We start from the raw sequence: 26,858 nt of genomic DNA, 5'->3' as shown, positions 1-26,858 counted from the left end.
TGCATCTGCTTGCAGCACCATGGCCCTGGGCTTACGCTCCCTTCCTCCCCCCCAAAAATACACATCTCTCACTAATACTAAGTATGGTTGTTGCTAGGAAGATTCCAGATGTAACCATCTTTGTAGATGTTCCCCCGTTATGAACTTGTTTATTCAGAAACAAAAACCCCTACAGATTACCTATACAAAATTAAGAATATGACAAATCCTCTTAATTCAAATGTATTTGATACTGGATACCTTTTAATAGAAATTAAGAATCTAGATATTAAGATATGCTACTCAATGTTTGGGGGGAAAATAAGCAGTCACATTTATTTCAACATTGCTTTAAAATATTGTGAGAGCCTATTTTCCAACAGATGTTTAAAGATGACCAAGTCAGGACTTTCTGGATCAGCTTCTTAGCAGCCAGGACTATTTCCATTTGGCTTCTGTGCAGAATAAAGAGAGCAGAAAAGGAATTCTTAAAACAGGTGACCAACTTCCATATAACTAGGAACAAGTTTCCCATGCACAGCTACACTTAAAAAGGCTGGAAGAATGCTATTTGTTGAATAATGTATTCAAAGAATAATGCTGTTATAAAGCTGGTTGAAAAACTTCACACAAATGATGCATTATTCATTGAACATCTATGATTTGACATATCATTTTATCTAATATTTGTCCAGCTTGGCTAATAACGCAGCTTTGTTACAGAGCTGCAGGGTGCAAGTGAAGCCTCCTCAGCTATACAAATTTGTCTCATTAAAATATTTTGTTATATTATCTCCATTCTTGCAAAGAACCATGTGGATGCTACACTTAGCCATCTGCTATTATCAAGCATATCCTGAAATGCCTCTGAAATGGCAATTCCCCCATAATTGCTGTCAAAAGCCTTACAGTGCAGCAAAAGCATTCTCCTTGTGAAGGCCTTGCCTATCTAGTATCCTGTTGATATCAGAAAAGACTGCATGGTGTTGCTTTATGACCATATGTCTGCAATAAAGAGCAATCTGTTAGAATTATCACTTGCTGCTGACCATTTTCACATAGTTAGCAAAAAACGTACAGGAAGAAAACTGCAAACGAGGCTCCAGTAGTTTTGTGCCCAAAACACACAAGTTCCACACTAGAAGTAGGTTGAATATCTTCAGGTATCAGCTCATACAGGGCAGTGTGAATTCTTTTTGCCTCTGGAGGAAGAATTTTCTGTAACACATTTTGTCTGTAATTCTCCAAGTCATGCTTGACTTAGAGTGAATTTATATTCTAAAGAAAAGGTGGTTCCTTTATCCTTAGTATAGTATCTTCCCAAATGAAAAAGCTTAAGTGTTTCTTTCTGCTCTATGTCCCCCAAAATGAAAATGGAGGGACTGGATGACAAAACCTATCTGACAAATTGCCTCTGAACACTAAGGGCTTGTCTACATTTATAGTGATGCAGTGGCGCAGCTGTGCCGCTGTAGCGCTTAGTAAAGACACTATCTACACCAACAGGAGAGCTTCTCCCATTGGCACAGGTACTCGACTTCTCTGAGGGCAGTAGCAATATCAACAGGAGAAGCCCTCTCGTCAACACACAGCACTGTCTAAACCAGTGATTAGGTTGGTATAACTGAGCTCTGGTCTACACTACAGAGATAGGTTGATGCAAGGCAGCTTATGTAGACCTAACTCTGTAAATGTCTACACTAAAACTTCGCTCCCACTGATGTAACTCGCCCGCTACACTGACTTATTAACTCCACCTCCCTGAGAGGTATACAGTTTAGTTCAATGTAGTTAGGCTGATGCAGTGTCAGTGTAGACACTACGTTTCTTACATCAACTGTTGCAAGCTTTCAGAAGCCATCCCACAATGCCCCACACTGACAGTTCAATCGGTGCAAGCGTTCCTGGTGAGGATGCGCACTGCTGACACAAGGAGCAAAGTGTAGACACACATAAGCAATGTAAGTTAGGTAGACTTAATTTTGTAGTGCAGACATGCCCTGAGTCGCTCAGGGGTGTGGACGTAGTTACACCGACATAAGTTTGTAATGTAGACCAGAGCTAAGAGAACCATCACAGCAAAAGGTTTTAGAGAATGCTGAAACCCCAATCACATTTACTTTTGTCAAGGAACAGGGGGGTCTCTTTTCACAGGCACCATTACTTGTCTCGTCAGCTAGATACTGTTTCTTAATCAGGTTTGGCATATCCCATTATTTCATGTGTGACTCTGCAGTGTAAACATGTTCCTTTATTTGTGTAATGAGACCAAACAAATTCAAGTTGTGACTAAATTAAAAACTTGAAATCTAGTCACATTAAAAAAAAATAATCAGTTAAAATGTGTTTCCTACTACACTATAGCTGTGTTCTAGTCTCCATGATTTTACAATCACATTTTCCTACTTTTTAAAGTGGTTCTCTCGCCGATGTTCCTGTGAGAAACAACAGGGAAAAACAACCAACCAGCTGACTAGAGAGAGGAAACAGTGAAACTGATCACACACAGAGAGCTGTCAAAAGCACCAAGTGAACAGACTGAAAAAAGGAAGACATATTCTTCTCAATCCCTTTCAATTAGAATAATCTTGGGGCCCAAATCTCTCACTGAGAACCATGCAGGTTCTGGGGAGGAGAGAATAGATGTTTCTTGTAACAATAGGAGGTATAAGATTTGTAAGCAGAGGAGTGATTTTTAAGTTGACAGTATCCCTTTGATTAATTCTTGTAAACATACAGTTCCTTGTAAGTGTTTCTATACTTCTACTCAGATCAGAATGGCAGTGACCTTCAGTTTATTTCCCCTTTTGCTCAGTTGTGGGGGGCTTGGTCACTTGCTGGGATCGTCTGGGTATATCTCACTTAATCACTTCTCAGCAATTGTGGGGGCTTGGGCATTGGTGCATGTTGGTCCCTCCTATTCCCTGCCTGTGGCACATAATAGTCTAGTCTCCTGAGGGCTGTAATACTTGGGCATAATTTTGGTTGTTGGGCTTAGTGTGTAGGTGGTAGCATGTAATATGCAGGAGGTCAGACTAGATGTTCTGGTGGCCTCTTCTGGCCTTAAACTCTATAACTATCAGATGAAAGTACTTAGAATTTGAAAAACAAAAGGATGATGGGATTCCAGGGGCACCCATTATTGATGTAGAGTAGGATTCCATTGAAGCTGCAAAATATCTGATTTTAAATAGCCCCACTAAACTATAAAATGCATCATTTTACTAATAATTTGATGGGGAGCTGAACTGGTGTTGGAAACTATAGGAAATTTTTAGTAAACTTCTACTGAAGTCAAGGTTTTTAAAACTAGGTGATCTGAACTAATCCGTTCCCATGTTATCAGTTAAAGTTATTGGTTTTCCTTTTCTATTAACTTTATCAACGCAAAAAGTTCATCCAATTTAAATCCAATTAACAGTTTTAACAAGTTATCCACAGTTTATATCATTCCCAAACCTTGACACATGCAAAAATATTATTCTGTTGCACACTACAGCCTCAATCACAGTATGAAAGGAATACTTACCCCAATTAGTCAGGACAAAACCTGAGTCTCATTAGCACAAATGTCACCCTCCCATTTTCAAGTGAAATTGACAAGAAGTCTCCCAAAATACATGTACCACTGATTTATACAAGTGCTATTTAAAAGGACAGAAATAGCCTGCCTTCTAGAAAAGTACTATGCATAAAATAAATATACTTACATTTGTCAGGGGGGCATGTGCAAACATAGAAAACCCTTCAAAGATATACTCATGGTCATCATATTCTATAACAGTTGGCCTGTCTGTCTAAAAACAAAAACAAAAACAAAACAAGTTAAAGTTAAGATAGCCATGGCACGACACATGTTAACGTTAAAATAAATTGAACTGGACTCTTGGCTGGAATTGTTTATAAAGTACTTACTAAGAAGTTTGTGGGAGGTGACACTGTAATTCGATAGTGGTACAGTCTTCCGGCATTGTTGGTCATGGGGCGACATGGCTTAATAGGCTTTAAGAGAAAGATTCATAGATTTATGTGCAGAGTTAAGGTTAATTTAAATAAAATGAGGGAATAAAACACGTTTAACATGCATGAAATGTTCACTAGAAAAAAATTAAACAAAACAGGTGGTCATAATTAAGTATTCTTGGAGGAGGAGGGAAGTCATAGCATAATACATTTTTTTATTTAACTTCAGAAATATATACAGGGATAATATTCTGGGCAAAATGTAAGTGCAGTTCATACATTCTCCATATTGTTATGCACCTCTCTTGCATACAGAAGCCAGTCATCTAAGTGTTCAGGTGCGTTTCTTTTTCTTTTTTATATAATTTCATTTTAGGCAATTAATAAAAAAAATTATAAAGATTATACGTAGATTTTTCATTGGACAATCTCAATTCACTACAAAGGTAAGCAGGTATCTCACTTGACAGGTGGACAAATTGAGGCATCAGTCAGACTAGTCCAGCATCACACAGTAAATCAGCATCAGAAACGGACAAAGAACCCAAGTCTGCCAGTGTCCTGCTTTAACTAGCAGACCACACACAGTCTTCCTATGAAAAATACATGAATGGCTATGTCTAAATGTAGGAAGGTCTGCATGTGGTTCAGTGGAATATAAGGCTCCCAAGACTCATATTTTCAGGTTCTTCTGAAGTTCTCAGGTTTAATGGGTAAAAATACTCACCAGCAACTAAATTAAAGGAAGCCCTTGTAGGATCTACAAAAAGAAGAACAGGAGTACTTGTGGCACCTTAGAGACTAACAAATTTATTAGAGCATAAGCTTTCGTGGACTACAGCCCACTTCTTCGGATGCATATAGAATGGAACATATAATGAGGAGATATATATACACACATACAGAGAGCATAAACAGGTGGGAGTTGTCTTACTAACTCTGAGAGGCCAATTAATTAAGAGAAAAAAAAAAAAAAAAAAACTTTTGAAGTGATAATCAAGCTAGCCGAGTACAGACAGTGTGATAAGAAGTGTGAGAGTACTTACAAGGGGAGATAGTCAACGTTTGTAATGGCTCAGCCATTCCCAGTCCTTATTCAAACCGGAGTTAATTGTGTCTAGTTTGCAAACTAGACACAATTAACTCCGGTTTGAATAAGGACTGGGAATGGCTGAGCCATTACAAACGTTGACTATCTCCCCTTGTAAGTACTCTCACACTTCTTATCACACTGTCTGTACTCGGCTAGCTTGATTATCACTTCAAAAGTTTTTTTTTTTTTTTTTTTTTTCTCTTAATTAATTGGCCTCTCAGAGTTAGTAAGACAACTCCCACCTGTTTATGCTCTCTGTATGTGTGTATATATATCTCCTCATTATATGTTCCATTCTATATGCATCCGAAGAAGTGGGCTGTAGTCCACGAAAGCTTATGCTCTAATAAATTTGTTAGTCTCTAAGGTGCCACAAGTACTCCTGTTCTTCTTTTTGCGGATACAGACTAACACGGCTGTTACTCTGAAACTTGTAGGATCTATTTTCTGCTAGGTTCTCAGTGCTCTGAGGCTCACACCAGGTTAAGAGAATCTATAATGGGCTTTTATGAGCCCCCCCAAATTCCCAGCATCCTCATCTTTAGGGGCAGCTACCTCCTCACAGCGAGTCAGTCAGATTTCAAAATTTTCACCTACTAAAAATGTTTCTCCTTCAACAAAATTTACTGTGGTGTGAGGGGATGAGGGAAATTAATCTATGTCTGAAATAGTTTATTACAAGCTTCAGTCTGGAGTAATTTTCTGAGACAGGGTAATAAATCCATGAAACAGAAATGTTCATGAATCCTGAAATGCAACAAAGCAGAGGGAGCAGCTGCAGTTTAAAAAAAAAAAAAAAAAAAAAAGGAGGGGGGGGGGGGAAGAGACAAAAATGGCAAAAAATTATTTTGTTTGATTTTATTTGGAAAGTCACATAAAACAAAAAGTTTTCTATTAAAACTGATATGCTCTTTGTATTTTAAGGGGAAACAAAAAAAATGCAACCACGAAGTGTCGGTTACCTCTACAGATAAAAATAGTGAGACTTCAGCAATATTTTTTTCCACAGGAAGGATGCTATATCATAAGAAAAGTAGCATTTTTGTGTAATTTTATTCCAATCAGAAAAGGGTCAAAACTTAACAAATCATCTAGCAGTTTCTAGTGGAGACATGTTTCCATGTTGAGGCAATTGCATATCTTGCTACTACCAGCAAGAAAAATTTATTCACTTTCCCTTTACACGCCTCCTCTATAGGGAAGACTCAGCAGAAACATAACTTGTGCATCTCCTTGATATCTGTGACTCAGTGGTAGTTCATGCTTTTTTGTTATTAATTTAGCTGCGTGTTTCAGAAACTTTAAAAAGAAATTGGCTAGTGCATAGGATCAGCAACTATTTTCCCTAGTTTTCATATGGAGTTTCATTACAGGTAGCACATCCTAAATGTGAAATTACACAACCGGTAAGAAATCTGACTGATTTAATATGACACCATAATTTACTCTAAAACAATAACTTCCTCCAATTTATGTAAGAGCAAAACAAGGACCTGCCTACTGCTGACAATATGGCATTTATAAGTGCAATATTCAAAACTCGTTACCTCTTCACCAGGATAAATGCTGTGTCTTATTCCTGTTCGTCTGGCTTTAGCACTGCATTTGCACAGTGGTCCATCATTCATCTGTCAAAAACAAAATAGGATTCCGTTTTTATTGAAAAAAGACAAGAGACGATGTCTGGAAAAGCATTTTGGTTTTAACATCATGAATGCTGATGCTTCAAAGAACCTGTCATACTTACAAGATTTATTGGTTTTAGAACATCCACTTAAGCGGCAAACTGTTTGTACAGACTGATATAAGGAAACTGTACAACAGCATTAGACTGTCATTGTTTTTTGTGCAGTGTAAGAAGGGACAACAACGTTGGCAGAATGACACCACTGCAATATCACATGTAAGGTATAGCCTTTCCATTTCTTATTTATTAGAACAATCTGCTACATGCGGCCAATAACCCTGCACTTTATATATTCAAGGGCTTTATTTTATACACAAGTAGTTCTACTGTATTTAGTTGGTGAAATAATGGTCCTATGGAATTTGACTACAATGAGGCCAGGATTTCACCCCATGTATGCATAATTAAGCAAGTGTAAAAGTTTATAGGTTTGGGGTCTTATTTGGTACTTTAGAGACATAACTGGAGTACTTCAAAAGTCACCTGAACATAGATTTTTCTTTAAAAATATGGCAATTTCTGAATTATGGGATGAATATACCAAATAACTCTGTCAAGAGGGGCATTACATACAATATAAAATTGAAACTTACCTTCTTTTTACCTCCAAGCCCTGTGAAGTCTGGGCCCACTGCAGACTGGCAGTTCCAGTTAGTGCAACACCCTAGCATGCTTTCTGGCTGTGACGTCACACCCACCACAGAACCCCGGTAGAGACCGGAGCCAACCTACAAAAGTAAATTAAGTCCCCCTTTTTTCCACCCCTTTACAGTTTTGTAAAGTTTTAATTATTATATTTTACACCCTGCAAGGTATAAATATATTTTAAAAACTTCAAAAAACTGCAATTGTGTATAAAAACCCACCATGGGACTCCCCTTACCTTTAGAAGCAGTCTGCAGGTCCCAACAGAGCTCCGTGGTGGGAGGGACATCCTCAGCCAACAGAGAGAAGGCTAGGGTGTCTCAGTGACAGGGAGCCAACAATGAACAGTGGGAATGGACTCCATATGGCCTGGGGGGGAAAAAAAGGCAGCCCAGTTTTAAGGTTAATTATTGACTGTTTGGCTGACATCGTTTTCCTCATAGATTTTGTCATAACACATACATGCAAGGGGGCTTAAGATGTAGTGCGCATTTCCTCACCTTTGGGTGTTTAACTGTGCATCCTTAATATCAGAGTGATGTGGTATTTTGCTCTTATACAGTTTGACACATACTTTGGAATCCTTCATGAACAAGTGTGCTAAATAAACATTAGCAAAATATTCTCATGTCAAGTCTAAGCTGAAAGCACATTTTCTCACTTACCTGTATATCTTACATATTAGAGACAAGAGAGATAAATAATACAATAAACACTCAATTAGTTCAACACTTCATGAAAATCAGGGCCCTCCAAGGTGTCTCAAAATCACTAGCCACTTTTGAAAATCTTGGCATTTACTCTTATTATTAAATAGTATTTGAATATAACACCCTAGGTGTGTGCATGGGGATTTACACAGAAGCTAGGTCACCAGTAAGGCCCAAAGGTGCTTGTAATGTATAGTTTCAGAGTAACAGCCGTGATATGCTTCCGAAGAAGTGGGCTGTAGTCCACGAAAGCTTATGCTCTAATAAATTTGTTAGTCTCTAAGGTGCCACAAGTACTCCTGTTCTTCTTCTTGTAATGTATGTTAGATACAACATGACATAAATTAGGGATAGATGACAGGCAAGAAGGGAGAGTGGTTTACACAAAAATTAGGCTGTCAGGCTTTTTTGTTTGGCTTGGTTTGGGTTTATTTTGCAAGACACGCTTGACGTTCATTCCTGTTTTGTGGGCGTTTCTGTAAAGCATTTTGGGATATCTACCCAAGGCATTTATAAGTCTATCACTTTTGCATCAGAATACTGACCAACATTATGGGAAAGCACACTATTAAAAATAAAATTGTTCTGTACCGAATAAAACTCAGATATAAAAAGTATGTCATTGGCAAGGCCATGATGACTTTTTTGGAACTTTTTTCAGATGTCCCTTAGGAAGAAGTAACTCAAGGTAAATTCATGGAAATAACCATGCATTTCTGATACTGTTCACTTCATGGCCCTTCACCTCTCTCTATTTGGCAAACATTTTATACTGAGGATTCTATTATATTTGAAAAACAAGGCTTTTCAAACAAAACTCATACAACCTAACTTTCACAGTTAAATATCTCAACAGTTTTATAATTTTGGGTTGTGTTTTTTTTTAACCCCAGGAGCATAAATGAGAGCTCATAATGGAAGTGCTGACAGACCTTTGAATTATTACGGCAGCAATGTGCATTGCAGTATCTTCTGCCATTATAATTTGTGGCCTTCTAGTGTCATGCCTCAAATAAAAGGCAGGAAAAACAAGTTTACGGGGGGCGCCACTTGACAAAGAGTTAGAAGGAACCATAAAAGAGTTAAAAAGGAAAGATGGAGATGGCAAATTTGCAAAGAACGGCCTGATCGCTATGTAACATATATATTCAAACAACATTTCATGAGCTCACCAATTACATTTAACGAGGACTATAATCTGCATGCAATTATAGCAGAACCATTAGGCAAGAAATTAGGAGCATTAATAGCATATTTAAGGCATTATTTATCATTATACAGTAAGAGCTTTTAGGTGAACCATTTGTAAAGCAGATCTACAAGCTCTCTCTCCCTCATCCCAGCATTTATCTTTGTGCCTCTATTGCTAGGCTAACAGAATAGCACCATTACATTGCTGGTAATGCAGAGTTTACAAATACAGTCAAATATGATTCAGGGTGAAGAATCTCTAGGGTTCAAGGGTTTTAATTGAACTCCTGAGATTGAAAGTAATGTGCACTGAATAACAATAAAATATAATCTAGAAAGGATGAAAAAAATTCAATTGGACAGGAGACAACAGGTGTCACCTAGTATATTCTGTAACAAATCTGATCTGTAGATTTGTATGGCTCCTAGAACAAACCTTTTAAATACACAGTGAATGTTTTGCACACAATACCTGTCCGGGGTCATTGTACCAGAGCTCCTCATGAAGACGATCAGGGTGAGCTTTTTTACGCTTAATTTCCGCAATAACGTCAAACACTTCAGAATCTGAACTGCTAGAACAGCTGCTATTGTCATCTGAGTCACAGTCGGACTCACTGGAACTCTCTGGTTCAAAAGTAAAAATAAGGTTAGTTGAAAAGAACCCTCATTCATTATTTTCCAAAACAGCAAGGAATTTTCTAATATCCAAGCAAGCATCATATAGATCTGCAAATTATTGAAGACTTATATAACATTCAGAAAAAAGAACAAGAAGTACTTGTGGCACCTTAGAGACTAACAAATTTATTTGAGTATAAGCTTTCATGGGCAAACTCCCGCTTCATCAGATGCATGGAGTGGATGAAGTGGGCTTTAGCCCTCAAAAGCTTATACTCAAATAAATTTGTTGGTCTCTAAGGTGCCACAAGGACTCCTTGTTCTTTTTGCTGATACAGACTAACACGGCTACCACTCTGAAACATAACATTCAGAGTGGCTCTTATGAATCCTAGGACAGCAATTAAGTTTTAATTTAAAGAGTGACAGTAAATACTAAGTATCAGAGGGGTAGCCGTGTTAGTCTGAATCTGTAAAAAGCAACAGAGGGTCCTGTGGCACCTTTGAGACTAACAGAAGTACTGGGAGCATAAGCTTTCGTGGGTCAGAACCTCACTTCTGAAGAAGTGAGGTTCTGACCCACGAAAGCTTATGCTCCCAGTACTTCTGTTAGTCTCAAAGGTGCCACAGGACCCTCTGTTGCTTTTTAGTAAATACTAAGATTATTGAAGGTTGCATTAACTGAATTTGCTTGCACACACGAGTGGAATAATCTGACCAGTTGCCAAGAGAGCAATTCTATGCTCTCTTGGTCAACTTGGTAAATTCAGAAGAGCAATTTCTATGCTCCCAATTACAATTGTTTGAAGCTAAAGGACTGAAAGGAAGAGGACTATGAATTTATAATCCACACAAGTAAAATCTTAAAAAAAAAAAAAAAAAAAAAAAAAGGAAGAGACTGAAAACATGTACATTGCATCTATATTCATGACCATGCATACCGATGATCAACTAAACAGAGCTTGTTTCTTTTCAAGTTGTTTCAGGTTCTCATGAGTTATGGTAATAGCATTGCATATATTTGTGCTCGTAACCAAGATTATTTAATTTTGTTGTAGATAACCATTAACCAATTTCTTTTTTTCCCCACTCCAAAAAGGGTGTATGCAAAAAAGCAGTGTTCCCAAACCTGTAAGGTTAAATTGGAGAACTGAAGGCCACACAATAGTTCAGAATTCAAGATGTCCATGGAGAGCTCTAGCATTCCATGGAACGGGATTAGCTTTTCACAAGCTGGTGATGGTTTAAGAGTTTATCAGAAATTTCCTTAGTCACTTAAAAAAAACAAAAACAAAAAAAAACCCTGCCTGAAGGGAGAGCTAAACTTAATTCCTCTGAAATCCCAGTATTTCTAGGACTATTACAGACTCTTATTTTTTCCTTCTTTTTGCTCTGGTTCTCTGAAGGAGATGTTTCTTGCTCCAAATGACATTATATGCAGTAACCAAAGCAGAAGGGAGTTGTTTTCTGTAGTGGAAATTTAACACCTCCTGCCAAACTCCATATAAGTAGGCTTTAAAGGATTAGATTTTATCTATAAATGTTGGTAAAAATTGATTTCAGCATGCACATACAAATCAACAAAAAATAATTCTATTTATAATAATCAAAATTTACCAATAGGCAAGGGAAAAAAAATGCTGCATGAGAACTTATCAGAGTTTGATTTAAGGCAATTTACTTTGTATATTTTGACATGTGACACTGACAATTTGTGCTTTGATTGGTAGAAAGCTTTAACATTTTGAATCTCAACATCTACAGTCATTAAATAATTATCTGACCCCTCCCATTATTTTCCACAACTGTAAAAATTTAAAATTAAAATAAAAATAAATGCTTAAAACCCATACTTTTGCGCAAGTGTGAAAAAATTAAATAGATAAAATTTCAAAAAATGCTTAAAAACAAACATTGATATGAGCCATCAAAGTAGTAAAAGAATAAAAACTGAATTCTGCCAAGCCTACATTTGAATCAGGCTGTGGGAAAGGCTCATGCTGACACCACAAGAGAGTGCAAACATACAGCCCCGATGGCTGCAAGGCTAACTTATTCAGGCTTCAGACTGGAACAGTGGTAAGAGCCTTTCTGTGCCCGCTAGGCAACTGACTGCATACAAATAGGATGAATTTAGTAGCCTGTCCCCCTCCTCACTGCCAACAGCATCATCTATGGTGCCCAGGAAAGGCAGACACCTCTGTATGAAACTATTCTCCCACAGGGGCTAAAAGAGGTGCAGGCTTTTCAATGGGCCCTCCACTGTTGGGTGAATTTTACCCTGTATATACAGCACAGACCAAAAAGTACATTTACATTCTATGTTTAGAATAGTTAATACATTTTTTTAATTAAAAATCCATATTTATTTCTGTGTCTCCCTCGGATGTCATTTTACTTTGCTAATATCTCATTGATTGTATTATGCTATATTTATGGCAAAATAACATGAAAAAATAAAGATACATACATGACTAGGCTCAGTTTTGAGCAGCTCAGTTGTTTACCCATCATAGATGTAAAACTTGAATAAAAAAATTTAACCTCAAGCTACCTTGATATACAGGTGAACGTCACTAACTAACACCAAGGACTGAGTGAGCCGTGAATCACTGAAGTTTAATAAATACTAAGCAAGGGCCCAACAATGCTCCCACTGAAGTAAATGCAAAAACTGCAAGGAGGAGGACAAGGTGCCTAGTAAATAAACGCCAGAAGGATAACACCACAAGTACATACAGTACTTGGGCTCATTTATCTTTACCGTTTATCATTTAAGTTCTAGTTATAACATTTAATATTTTAGCAAATATACTGCAGTACAAAATTCTCAGCCTACGAACCATCACTATGCAAGTTAAAATGTATTTCGAAACCCAGTACTTCTGAACATAATGAAACCATCAAGATGTGCAGTGAGACTCTGATCCACAATGGGAGTACAGCAACTCTCACCATGCAGGATCAGGATCAGAACCAGCCTTAGACACCATGTGAATTTATGACTGTTCCCCTTGTCTTCCCTTTCTACCTATTTGAGAGACCATCACATTGTATCTTTCCTAAAATTAGACTGTGAGCTCTTCAGGGCAGAGACCAGGTCTCATTTGATTTGTGACTTGCTTAATTAACATGTTTTTGGGTGCTAGACAGACAAAGAGCAAACGTGTTTTACAAAAATAACTGACTTCTGAGCATTGTGACACTCATTATAGCATTCCTCTATTAAATCTTTGCCCTGAGCTGGGGAGTGACCAACAATATTTCATGCAGATTAACAATGCGCTAATTAGCAAGTTTTTTACTTCATGTTAAATAGAGAGCCATAGTAAAACAGAATGTTTAAAATGTATATGCCACTTCTTCAATCATCTTTCAATTGTACTTTAGCAATAATCTTATTTTCAGCTGCCACATCAGCCTGCAATTTGACACTTTAAAGATAATGCCTAATACACAAAGGGTGCGGTTTTTAAAAGCATTCAGTGTTGACCTAATTCCACTCCCACCGAAGGCAATGGTAAGACTCCCACTGATTTCAATGGGAGGACAGGTAGGCTGATGCTGAGCGCTTTTGGAAACACCACCCAGCATATATTCACCCAAAAGAACAAACAAACTGGTATAAAGAATGTAGTCACTGTTCATTACTCGGTTTCAGGTCTTCGCCAACGTGGCATTTACCTAAATCCTCATCGAGTTTGGTCTTTGGTGGCTCCCATGGTGGCCGGGCTGCTTTGGCTTTTTCTTGTCGCTTTCCTAACTCCTCCTCAAACCTTTCATACAAATCTCGGAGCCGACTTGTTCCAACCACCGTGGAGTCCCCCTGATAATGACAACAAACCAAAAACAAAACAAACAAAAAATTAAAGGAGGCTGTGATGGGGTATAACTGCCCCACACTGGACAGGACAGGGTTAACCCCATGCTGTGGAAGCCATGCCCCTTCGCCCCAACTGGGACTACAGTATAATAGTGAGCAGTCCAGCTCAGTCTGGGCTGACCACTGAGGACTACTCCTGAGGGCATTCTGTGCCCAAAAAAATAAAAATTATGCACCAAAAAAATTAAAATTCTGTGCACAATATTTTAAAATTCTGCAAATTGTATTTGTCAAATAAATGTGGAGGCTCCAGCATGGCATTGGGGAGCACAAGCCACCGGTTGCACAGAGGTGGGAGTTTGCAGAGCTTTCTGCAGCCGGGAGTAGCAGTTGAGCCTGGCACACAGTAGGAGCCACCAGCCAGGTTTTCCCCAGTCCCGCCGCCTGCCCCACAGTGATTTACCTCTCTGCCGGCTGTCCTGGGGAGGGCTGCATGACCACTGTTGTGGCTTCCCTTTGCTTCCCCATCAGAAAGTCATTTTTCTGTGAGGAAGCAAAGAAATCTGCAGGGGACATAAATTCTGTGCACGCATAGTGGCGTAGAATTCCCCCAGGAGTAGAGAATGTGTGTTGCGGACTCCCGCTCAGGATCTACCAGAGCCCCAGACCACAGAGGCCAGACACACTGAGACCCAGGCAAATAGCTCGCTACCCACGGAAGCCCACTAGGGAAAGAAGTCGCCAGGAACTTCGCCGGCCAATGACCCTAGAGAGCCAGAGTACCTGTGGACTACAGCACAGGAAGACAGGGTAGAAAGTAGCTCAGGGGAACTAGACATTGATCCAATTGTGGAACCAGGAACAGAGTCAGTGTGTTTTGAAGGGATCCCCGCTGACTCAGTGGTGGTTACACTCGCCGTTGATAGGGCCCTGGGCTGGTGGAATAGGGAGGGCCTGGGTCTCCCTACCCCGGGCACCAACCCACCCCTGGGTGGTGAGCCACCCCCTGTCTGGCCACCAGGCCATACTGCCCCACTTAGATAAGCAGTCCTATTGGCTTCAGCCCCAAGGCCATACCGCCCTGGCCTGCACCAAAGGGTGGCCCCATCGACTTCGGTTATTAGGCCATCCTGCCCTGCATCCAGGACAGTTCCCTTGGCAGGGCATACTTGCTCTGTGACAGAGGCTTTGCAATATTAATGTCTTAAAATATGGTGTGGTTTCATCATTCCAGAATGAACAAATGAAAAAAAATCAACAAAACAAAAAACATTTTCTAGAAATGGTCCAGTGTAGCATGGGAACTTTGTATAAAATCACTAGGACATATGTAAAGGCATCCTTTCACCAGCTGACCCTGATGCTAGAGAACTGCATTCAATTGTACACTGTCATTATCGGTAGAGCCCTGTGCAGATACAAAAGCGGCATCTGCATCCGATCTGTGATCCGCAAACATGGTCCACAGATATCCACAGATTTGCAGGCATCTAGATATAAAATTTGGATCTGCATCCATCCGCTATCCACAAACATGGTCTGCAGATATCTGCATCTGCGGATTACATTACCAAAATACAAATAACTCTAGAGTGATGAAAAGAAAACTGGAGGGAAAAGAAAATTGGGGAGCATTAAGCATTGGATAAAACAAAAATGTAAAGCTGTTAAAATGCTTGTAGTAATCACTGTATAGATGGATAGTACATAGTAACTGAGGGGTCTTCATAGACGTACCACTTGATCCATAGGGTCATTTGAATAGTAGCTTTCTGAATGGGTACAACGAACCCACACAGGCTTGAGCAATTCTTCATCTTCCTCTTCATTTTTTTCTGAAATGATCTCCTCTGGCTCTTTATCTTTAATAGCAGTATAACTTTTCTCTTTATTGGCACTCTGATTCTCTGACCACCTCTCTCTCTCCTCCTCCCATCGAGGTCTCTTTCTCTCTCGGCTGGGGGATCGGCTTCAACGGGAGAAAAGAAAGAAAAGCAATCACAAGTTGTTTTGTTTTTTAATATTGATATAGTTATAATACAAAATGAATAGTTCACTCTAAATCAATAGGTCATTTTACCATATGACTTGTAGTAGAGTTCACTTGGTATTTCCTTATTTTAAGGGGTTAACTTTCAACAGTAAATATTAGCTTTTGGTACAAATCTAGTATATGGAGTCACTTAGTAGCAACTCTAGAGTTAAGACTGAAAGCCCTTTGTAATTTTAAGTCCTATTTTTGACCACACTGTAACTCTCAAAAACCCCTCATTTTAGCCTAAAATGCTTATCTTTACATCAAATGAGATTTGGAGGGGAGGGGTTTTTGGCTTAGTTTTGTTTTGTTTTAAAGGTTTGAAGCAAATCAGCCATACTCTGAAAAAGTAAACATTTTTGTTTTTTTAAAAGAAGGGAAGACTGGCATCAAAATTTTATCAGCATGAGTATGGAATGGTGATATTATTCACATAGACAGAACCCTTTTCCACCACATCAGATTTTCATATATTCCCAATGCACTCTGTGTAATATGTGAAAACTTTCTTAGTAGTGTTTTAGGAAGTTTTCAAAAAATTATTGGGACTATTTTTTGTATCCCTCCACCTATAAAACCAATAAAGCTAACATGAGGTCAACAAGATAGAGCTCAGACAAAGCCATAAAGACCTCTAAAATGACCTAAAACAGTTATTCTACATGTAACAATGTCATGATTTTAAATGTTGTGATCAGGGTACCTTATAGGCTAGCAGTGGGTGCTAAGGGGCTCCCACTGTGAAGAAGGGAAGTCCACTGTCCAATGGTATAATTTTCCTGTTTCTAGCTTTGTAGGGCCTCAAGATATAAAACTTTAAAGTCATGACATTTTCATATAAAGGAAAGCTGTTACCAGGCCAAGACTGAATCTTGTCCGTCCTGAGGCAGATATATGTACACATACACATGCACAGCCTGATAAGACCTTCAAGATCAAATATCCCATCTTACCTCCCGGTTCTTTTGTAATCTTTTTTGTAGGACCTCTCTGAAGATGGCGATCCTCGGCTATCACGATGCCTATGTCTTTCCCTCTCCCGTTCCCTTTAAGAATTTAAAACAAACAGGTTAAACAGGAAATCCTGAATTTTGTAAATACTGTTCCTGAAACAGCACAGAACCAGTTTTAAGTCAATTGTCAGCAGTGTTGTAAGTTGTGTGTTCCAACAGTTAGATTCCACGAAACCTGGAAGCCTTGGGGTGTCTATTCCTCAAGAAATTTATGACAGACAGTCCCCTCCATCTTCCCTGCTTTCATCATAAGGACATCTATCTTAATAGTCTATTAATTTATACTCAGTATAGACAGCCGATATAGTACACCATCAGCGTCACTCCCATTCTGCCTGTCATTCTTCTGTTATAAATGAAAGGCATGCTTAATCCGCCTGCTACCATTCTCTTTCACTTAGAGATTGAGCAAGAAACTATTCCACGCACAATAACTTCAGAATCAGAGCAATAATTCAAATACATTTCTCATACAAGCCCTCTGACCTTCATACCCACCTCAGAAGTGCATAAAAATAAACTAAGATAGCCAATAAAAAAAGAGGTGTCTCCACAGCCTCATAACTATGACCCACATCCTGTGAACACTTATACATGAGTAAATTTACAGGCAAAAGCAGTCCTAAACACCACCACTCCCGATGTTCTGTAGTTAGTGGCCTTCACTCACTAGCATAACATGGCACTTTTTACAATCACTGTATCTGCATGACAGCTTACAAAATAATATTTTAGAGTTTTCTCCAAGATGCTTTTTAAAATAAATATTCAGTTGAAATAGAATAAAATAAAAAATCACATCCAGAAGAAAGCTCCTACAGTTGTTTTCTGTTGTACTGAGAAATGTGATTTGCACGGATACTTCTCAGACCATCCTCAACCATAGCAACTGTGAAAAAACGGGACAAGGGGTGAGGGGTATTAGGCGCCTATATAAGAAAAAGTCCCAAAAAACGGGACTGTCCTTTTAAAAATGGGACATCTGGTCACCCTACTCAACCATTAACCAGTTATCACAATTCCAACATTGCAGATGCCATTATACAACCTATATCTACGCCACAGTTGTTACAACATTTAAAAACAATTTCTTGGGGCAATTCTTAGAAGAAACCAGAGATCTTAAGGCTTCCCAGGGCAAGTTTGGAGATTGTATTTCAATGTTCAGGGCTTCAAAAGGATGAAGTTTAGCTAAGTAGCTGTAAAATTTAAATCATGGGATTCCATGGTTTATTGTTTTTCAATGATTTGCACATCAAATGTACTCCGTTTAAAAATAAAAATATATTTCCCCTCAACTGCTAGTCCTGTAAGTTAGTGGTTCTCAAAGATGGTCAGGTGCTTATTCAGGGAAAGCCCCTGGCAGGCCGGGCTGGTTTGTTTACCTGCCGCATCCGCAGGTCCGGCCGATCGCAGCTCCCACTGGCCGCAGTTCACCTCTCCAGGCCGATGGGGGCTATGGGAAGAGCGGCCAGCACATCCCTTGGCCTGCGCCGCTTCCCGCAGCCCGCATTGGCCTGGAGCAGCGAACCACAGCCAGTGGGAGCCGCGATCGGCCGAACCTGCGGACACAGCAGGTAAACAAACTGGCCCAGCCCGCCAAGGGCTTTCCCTGAAAAAGCGGCGGACCGGCTTTTAGAACTACTGCATAAGCTCAACCTGGGCTCCTTCCTCCTCAGACATCACCATCAGGAAAAAAGTTCTTGCAGGCCCAATTTGGCCATCAGTGACACAGATGTTAACTCATGGCTGTCAGTCAAATTGTACAGACGTAATTGACTGAAAGTCAGTAAATAATCATGCTGATGCACAAGAAGGAATAGATAGATGTCTGCTACCATAGCTGGGTTGGCTCTGCAAGGATAATAGGAATTTGAATCGAAGTTATTAACATACACATACATACCGGTATATATACACATACACATGCACACACAAAAATCTTGTAACCTTGTGAAGTAAGCACAGCCAAACAAATTTAACACATACTATCTACCCCTGCTTCACCTGGACCCCCTTTCTTCATCTTTTCTTATTGTGTTCTGTCTAAGTTTAGAGTATCTGATCTCCAGAGCAAGGCCTGTGCCATCTGATTTGTTGGTGAGCACTGGATCAAAACAAATCAAAGCAGGAAAATCTTTTTTGCCATTAAAAGTGAACAGATATGACACGAAAAAACACAGGGAAACCAGATTTCAGTGGCCTTAAAAATCTATGAATCTATGGACAAAAAGCTACCATTTTAACATACCTGCTTTTCGAGTGAAACTGAACTTTTAAATTTGAAATCTAGTTTGAGGAATTATGTAGTGAATACTTAAGTCACCTACAACATGCACAATATTCCATAACCCTTTCTTTTCATGATGCTTGAATGTTGATCACGTTTTGCTCTCTCTGATCCGTTACATTAGCTTTTTAAACGATTGTTCCATTGTTTACAACGCCTTTCCTTCTCCAGGTTTCTCAATAAAACACACTTCTTTCAAGAAGCCTATGCAATTACAGAGAAGGGTTAAACTTCTTAAGATAAAATCTCAAATTTTTAAAAATAAATGCCTAAAGTTAGGTATCTAATCCATACTTCAGACATAAAGACACTCAGTGAAAGTCGAACTAAAAAGACAACACAAGTTGGAACACCTCTGTTCATTCACACTCCTTATGTTGAGTCCTGTCCCACCCGTTCCTGAGTTGGATAACTGGGTCTTGATCCTGCACAGAACCGCACAGGCAGATCCTTAGGCCCATCAGGAGTCCCACTGAAGTCAATGGATCTCCATGCAGAGCCCCATTGATATTAGTGCGGCTCTAAGTGAGAGCAAGGATTGGCAAACATAGTTCTCTTTGCAGGATCACAGCCTTAGATTCCAAGTTCTTGGGGCATGAACCTTCTCTTCATAAAAGCCTGTAAAGCACCTAGCCCTATGCTGGCTCTATACACAAGTTGATAATAATCAACAAAGAGCACCCCCGACTCCTGGCAGCAACTCTCCCGGAGTGTGAAGTAGCCAGCCACCATGTCTCTAGTGATCATCGAGAAATTCCAGCACATCCACCGAGTGCCCAACACCAACAACGGGCAGTGGAAAACCACCATCACCACCACCAAGGGTGTGGGCCAGCACTGTGCCCACATGGTGCAGAGAAAAGCAGACATTGATCTGACCAAGAGATCTGGAGAGCTGACTGAGGAGGAAGTGCTTGTCATCACCATCATGCAGAACCTCAACAGTACAAGATCCCTGAATGATTCCTCAACAGGCAGAAGGACATTAAGGCCAGCAAATACAGCCAGGTTCTGGTCAACAGGCAGGACAACGAACTGCACAAGGACCTGGAGCAGCTAAAGAAAATCCAAGTGTATCAGAGCCTGCGTGTGCGAGCCCAGCATACCACGACAGACAGGTGCTGGGGCAGAGCGATTGGTGACTCTAAGAAGTAGTCTCTGCCCGCATCTGCAATAAAGTGCTATTCCCAAACCAAAACATTCTCCCTCTCCAGGCAACAGTTTGAGCCCTCTTTAAATTCACAGATCATTGATTTACCTGCTTCGTTCATAACTTCTGTGGCGAGGCGGCGTCCTTCCTCTGTCATAATCTGACCTGTGCCGACTACTTTCTTGCCTTCTCCTGTCAGGGCTCCTGCCTCGATCCCGCCGATCTCCATGGTTACTGGGCCGGTGTCTGTCTCCATGCACGTGACTATGATCGCGGTGCCGGTGCTCATCGTAGTGCTTACTCCTCTCCGGAGACCTTCGTTCACTTTGGGTCTTTTCTACCTGATATTGGCTTGTGTGCCGGAAATGACTGCTACTGCTACTGCTGCTATTGCTGTTGCTGCTCTGAAAGGAGTTTGAGTTATGTTGATAACTATTAAAATTAGGCGGTGGGAAAGACTGCTGCGAATAGCCAGTAGAGTAGACAGGTTGATAATTAACTTGCTGCGGCATCACCGGTGGTGGTGGAGGATGAGGCATTGCAGGAGGCGGCATCATGTAGGGAAAAGTGTTTTGTCCAGATGGGGCCCCTGGTACTGGGGAATTACTGGGATTTGGGACTGGTGGAGGAGCAGGAGGGAAACAAGGAGGGACTGGAAAACTCTGCCTTACTTGATGGTTTGGAAAAGGCGGCCTCATGGGACACTGGCTGATTGGACTCTGTGCTGAAGGGGGTACCAGGGATGGATACGGTATAAAATCCGGTCTGGGAGGCACATAGCCTGTGGCTGGAGGGCTTGAGTAGGTAGTCGGAGGAGCTACTTGCTGGTCATATTGGTACTGCACTGAAGGCTGCTGAGGGTGAAGCTGTCTTAGGTTCTGAGGTCTGAAGGTTTGTGTTGACGTTCTTACTCCAGGTCCTCCTCGACCCCGTGGGCATCCTCGTCCAGAATGGAAAGACATCTTTCACCTTCAACGGAAAAGAAGAGATAAAATGTATAATGCCACATGAGTCTTGGGGTGGGGGGAGGAGGGAAGGGCTAATTGTCTGCCACCCTTTTTAAGTCTTATTCTGTAACAAAGATAACTTCTTGAATATCAAGTTCCAGCCCCAACTGAAATGTCAAGGCACTCCTTGCTACTTGTACCCAGTTCTGTTCAACTCAAGGGCAAAACAATCTCTTCCAAGAGCTAGACAGCTACACAAAAGTCTGCTCTCTTCATATATAGCCTGGCGTCCTCGGGTGTCAATGAGAAAACTGTACATCAGTAAAACATCAATCAATACCCAATGGTGAATCTAAGAATCAGGTGGTATGGGCTCGATCCTGAACCACTGAAATCAACAGTTTTGTCATTCCCCTCAATGGAGACAGGAGCAATCTGCGTTCCAGTACCTCCATATTGGTTATTATTTCCATAAAAAACTCTCCTGAATCCCTAATCCAGTAATATGTTCTGCTAGCACACTGCCTGAGCAGGGCCAAAGTTTGACAAATGTTTACCTGATCATTCATACACATACCTGTTCACCAGCCACTATGATGCAAAGCCTTCAAACACCAAAATTAATTAACTTTTGTAAAAATAAATAAATCACAGAATCCACGAATTTCAACTTCTGCAATAACCATCCTATAAAGGTGCACAAGAGGTGGGCTCTCATACAATTTTAAACCTTGAGCATAAGGGTTTCACCAACTTTTCCTGTTATATCAAATCCCAGCTACCCTATTACCAGTCAAACAGAAAGACAATGGCAGTTTATGCTCCCTATTTTGGCCCCAATCCTGAAAAGGCTTATAATATACTAAACTTTATACACTGTAGGCAATCCCATTCAAATCAATGGGACTACTCCCAGTGTATGAAGTTAAGCATGTGCATAAGTCTTTTGCAGAATCAGTGCCTTAGATCATAAAGATTCACACACACACCCCGCCCGCAGTGGTTGCAACCAAAACCTGCAGCATTGTATTAATATATGAGAACCAGACAGTGAAAGTGAGTAGTCAAACACCATTGTTCAATGTGAGGAAAAAGTGAAACACATAAATGGTACAAATAAATTCAGTATTTAAAATTATTTCAATCTTGATATTCTAAGGGGTAACATAAACCTCCTTATTTTAGGGCGGGGGGGTTAAATGTGATATTCAACTTGACAGTATTCCTCTAAAACACAAAGAAAATATCGAACTCCACCACCAGCATCTTAAAATATAATCGGGGTAATTTCATATAATGGAACGTATAAAAACTAAACGACCTGTGTCAAAGATATGAAGTCTTCCTTGAATCATAAAGGCTTTGTCTACCCTACAAATATAACCATATTTGGGAATCTGCTTCCAATCTTCTTGTCCTCTAATTTAATTGGTGGGGTACTTTGCAGGGTACTTTGAACTGTATCGACATTTCACAATCAAGTGAAGGTTTGATCAGACCTAACTGAGAAACCAGGCTGAAGCCTTGATTTATCCAGAGCTTCAGCCTTGTTATTTAACATGGTGAGGTGCAACACTTCATTTATTAATTACTAATTATTATTATTATTATTATTGGGGCTATGTCAGTGTCCACAACACACCTGGCAATTTCCAAACATACACAATCCTTTCAGCCAAAGAACTCACAATCTAAGAAAACAAGCAACCCATGAAGGATGAAGAAATAAATAAAACATGCAATGATTTTAAAAGTAAGCATTAACTCCTCCACTTGTCATTTACCTAGCCAGATGCTCTACAAATTGGATGCATGTTTGCAGCCAAATTCAGGGATAACCAATGCATAATCACATTCCCTGTTAATTTCAATGGAATAAATGGGCTCAGAGAGCCAAAGGTATTAATGAGACCCTATCACTGCACAACAATTAAACATGGTTTCGGGTTTAGAGCACACAGCCTGCAGCAAGCCTAGTCCTGTAGCAACAGCCACCATTCAAAAAAACGTAATAAGCTTTTATTAAAGATGCAGAAAAAGAAGGAAAAAAACATTTAAAGCATTAGACATATGAAACATTAAGTACTGCTTCCATTTTAACAGTATTCCATATTCCCTTTAATGGCACGGAGTTTTTATAAGGAAACTTCCCTCCCCCCTTTCCTGTTTGACAGACTGTCTGATTGTATAAATGATGGTAATAACTGTCCTTTTTGGGGGAAAGAGAAAAGGTTAGTCGAGATGGGCTGGAGCTGTTGTTGTTAAAGTTTGACCCTGCTATCTTTAAAAACACACACACAAGAATAGCAAAGATTAAAAATGCAGTTTCTGTTTCTGGCTCTTACTTGGAGAAACATGGGCACAACACATGATCTTAGCAGCCGCTCTGAGACCTGGCAAATTTGTACCAGTGTTGGGCTATTTAAGATACTGTTTTTAGCTGCCTCTCTGGTCATGGGCTCACAGCACTGTTGTAAAAGATACAGTCTTGGCCAGCAAAATCAGATTATTATTAGGCAGAGGCAAAAGGAGAAAAACAGAAAAGAGGAGAACTAAAATAAGCTTGGGAAGGAAAAAAGACACGAGGGAGGTGATGTCAGCAGGAAGCCAGGTCTGACATTCCAAGTGCTGCTCAGAATGTAGATGGTAGAGGTGGTGAAGTCCCTGGGTCCATCTCTCTGGCCCAATCTGATCAGAACATCTTTCAGGAGCAGGACAACAAAGGTCCAAGTGGCATTGTGGTGGATCCCAAGGTCTCTGGAGACAGTGATGGTATTTTTATTCCTTCTAGTCCATGTGTTTTCGCCTCATGTCATGACCTCCCCAGCAAAAATCTCATTTTTAAAGGATCCCCAAAAGGGGTATTGTGCAAAATAGTTCATTCCCTCATTATTTTGTTCACCAATTAGGCCTGCTTTCCAGTCCCACCCTTTTCCTGTTTACCAATCATGATCTTAACACAATATTTGTTTGGGGATCACTAGTTTATTGATATCACCTTTCCAGTGTTGCATCCCCCCTCACTCCTGTCCGCAGCCCTCCCCCACCACCACCGCTCGAGCTGGGGCCGGGTGCGGGGCCGCAGCTCCGGGGATGGGGTTGGGGAAATGCGGACAGAGGTATGGGGGGGGCAAGGCTAGGGCCTCAGCTGAGGGCGGTTCTGGGGCCAGGAGTGGGGCCGGGGCTGCAAATGGAGCCGCGGCCGTGGCCAGGAGTGGGGCTGTGGCCGGGTGCACAGCAGCGTCTGGAGGCGGGGCCAAGAGCAGAGCTGGGAGCAGAGTGGGGCTGGGTGGTGCTCCCTCGCCACCCCCAATGGAGGCTGGCCTGGGCCCTGCAATGTACCCCTGAATGCTCCTCCGAACCCCCCACAGTTTGGGGACCTCTGCAATAGATCTTTCTGTTTGGACTAATCCAGCCTGTCTTTAGTTTTCTGTTGACTTTTATCAACAATTGTATATAATGAACTAGCTGGACTTTTGTTACCTTAGACAATTTAGAGCACAGGCCTCTACACAATGGTGCCTTAGAGCAGCCCACTGCATATATTTCTGCTGAGGGATTGTCACATAAGAAGAAATAAATATTCTAAGGAAGGACTATATTCATCAACTGTCTCTGATTACAGTCCTTGATCTACCCACATCTCTTATGGAAATAATGTTCTCAGATGCACTATCATAATTTAGTCACCTTGCAGATAACAAAGTATGAATTTGAAAATGAAAAGTTGTGGAATAATGTAGAATGCACAAGTCATTTCGAAGTTCCCTCTGTTGCAATTTTAATTAGCTTCATTTTGGGTCCACATTTAAACCTCAAGCTTGGTCTATATTACAGAGTTAGTTCAACATAAGGCAGCTTAGGTCAACCTAATTATGTCAGTGTCTACACTACAATGATGCTTCCGACGAAGTAAGTGGTCTGCTATCCCAACATAATAATTCCCCCTCCACAAAAGACATAGTACTAATGTTGGTGTATTTACTTACATTGCCTGTTGGCTGTCATTCTTCTCACTTTCACAGCATGGGGCTCACAGCTGCCCACCCCCAGCAGTCAGCCAGGCACTGGACTCACAGCTGGAGCCCCCACCCTGGGGTGACAACCCAACTGTGAGGCACCAGGGTGCTCAATTTCAGGGCAGGGAACCTACCGTCAATGAAATTGACATTCTTGTCTGTTTCATGGCTTCAGCTTTGAGCCTTGCACTGCCACTCTGAGCCAGAGGCAGACCTATAACTGACAAGAATGTCAATTTCATTGCTGGTAGGCTCCATGCTGTGAAATTGAGTTCACAGCTCAGGCTGTCACTTCAGAGCTGGGGGGGGAGGGGGACAAGGGAGGCTTGATCCAGCTGCGAGTCCCACACAGCTGTCAGTACCCCACACTCCTAAATTAAGTTAACCTAATTTTGTAGTGTAGACAAGCCCTAATAAACTCTCTTTTCTTCCCACCAATACTATGGTGATGGCAGCTATTTATGCCAAGAGCAGAGCTGGGAGCAGAGTGGGGATGGGTGGTGCTCAGTGGGGATGGCAGCTATTTACGTATCTAAACACAGATACACCCAAACTCCCCATACTAGCAATCTAGAAGCATGTTGTTTGAAAAGTCTGGAAGTAATCTCTCTATTTTCACTCCACCCTACTAACAGGCAGCACCTTATGTCTGACCTTAAAGCCAGAAAGGGTAGTAGCAAGAGGCCATCAGACAGTCAGTCTGAGAGATATGATAGGGTTGTAGAAGCAGTGCATCACATTTAGGCCTTGTTTACACTTAAAAGTTGTTTTACCAGGTAGGGGCTATTTCAGTTAGGGGGATGATATTTTTAATGGCATAAAAAGTGACTTATGACACTACAGGTATTCCTTTTCCTCTATAGGAATAACTAAAGCACCTTTATACCGATGTAACTGCATCCAGAGTACCAGGGCTATACCACTTTAATTCTACCAGTATAGCTATTTCCTTTCCCATACAACAACAGCTATACCACTATACGCATCTTTATACAAATAACTGCATCCACACTAGGGAGGGTTATACAGTTTTGACTATACCGGTACTGTTAAAGCATTACAACGTCCTAGTGCGGACAAGCCATTAGCATGGGACAAACCTTGAAGCCAGGCAAAACTCTGATGAGTTGGGATTTTGCCATCAACCTGTAACTGAACTGAGCTGCTGCACACATGAAACAAAATGCAGGGGAAATACACAGGTCTGTAGCCAGAGCTCTACGGGGGGAAGAGGGAGTCAATCTTAAAATAAACCCCAGGCCCAGGCAAAACTCATGGTCTGGCCGGGTTTCTGGGCCCCCTCAAACCTAAACCACCCAGTGAAAAGGGGGAAGGACCCACGTGAATCTAGCCCAGCCAGCGCCAATGCTACCCAGAATCCCGAGCAAAGCACCCAGCCGGGAAGGAAAAGGAAGCAGAGGGGGACACAGGTTCCTGAGAAGGGAGCGGGGGGACTGACCAGGGGAAGAGGGAGCCCCCTCCTAGCACTAAGGGGAGAGGGGGAGGCTCGCTTTCCCTCCCCCAATCTGACCCGCTCTCCTAGCAAGGGGGCGGGAGCATCCATCCTACCTGAACGAGCCCCCCTCGCAGCCCGTGGAACCAGACACCCGCGGCGCAGGCCGGGCACCAGCCAGGCAGACACCGGCTCCGGAACAGGAAAAGGGAGGGAGGAGCATCCACATCGCGCGGAAA

The 26,858-nt window shown here is 41.0% G+C and overlaps 1 protein-coding gene across 1 annotated transcript in view; it reads right to left on the bottom strand.

Annotated features, from left to right (window-relative positions):
• The window catches only part of DROSHA (drosha ribonuclease III), a 105,584-nt gene extending 78,767 nt beyond the window's left edge, over positions 1-26,817 (bottom strand). The window contains exons 1-9 of the mRNA XM_054017550.1: positions 26,736-26,817; positions 20,309-21,169; positions 16,701-16,793; positions 15,450-15,681; positions 13,574-13,715; positions 9,741-9,895; positions 6,583-6,663; positions 3,895-3,981; positions 3,690-3,776 (exon numbers count right to left, since the gene is read on the bottom strand). Of these exons, the coding sequence (XP_053873525.1) occupies positions 3,690-3,776; positions 3,895-3,981; positions 6,583-6,663; positions 9,741-9,895; positions 13,574-13,715; positions 15,450-15,681; positions 16,701-16,793; positions 20,309-21,162 (1,731 nt within the window). The 5' untranslated portion in view covers positions 21,163-21,169; positions 26,736-26,817. The remainder of the gene's footprint in view (positions 1-3,689; positions 3,777-3,894; positions 3,982-6,582; positions 6,664-9,740; positions 9,896-13,573; positions 13,716-15,449; positions 15,682-16,700; positions 16,794-20,308; positions 21,170-26,735) is intronic.
• Between the last annotated feature and the right edge of the window lie 41 nt (positions 26,818-26,858).

The sequence above is a fragment of the Malaclemys terrapin genome, chromosome 2, assembly GCF_027887155.1.
Source record: "Malaclemys terrapin pileata isolate rMalTer1 chromosome 2, rMalTer1.hap1, whole genome shotgun sequence".
NCBI classification, from domain to species: domain Eukaryota; kingdom Metazoa; phylum Chordata; order Testudines; family Emydidae; genus Malaclemys; species Malaclemys terrapin.
Note: the sequence above shows the minus strand (reverse complement) of the source record. Positions and strands in the feature narration are given on the sequence as shown.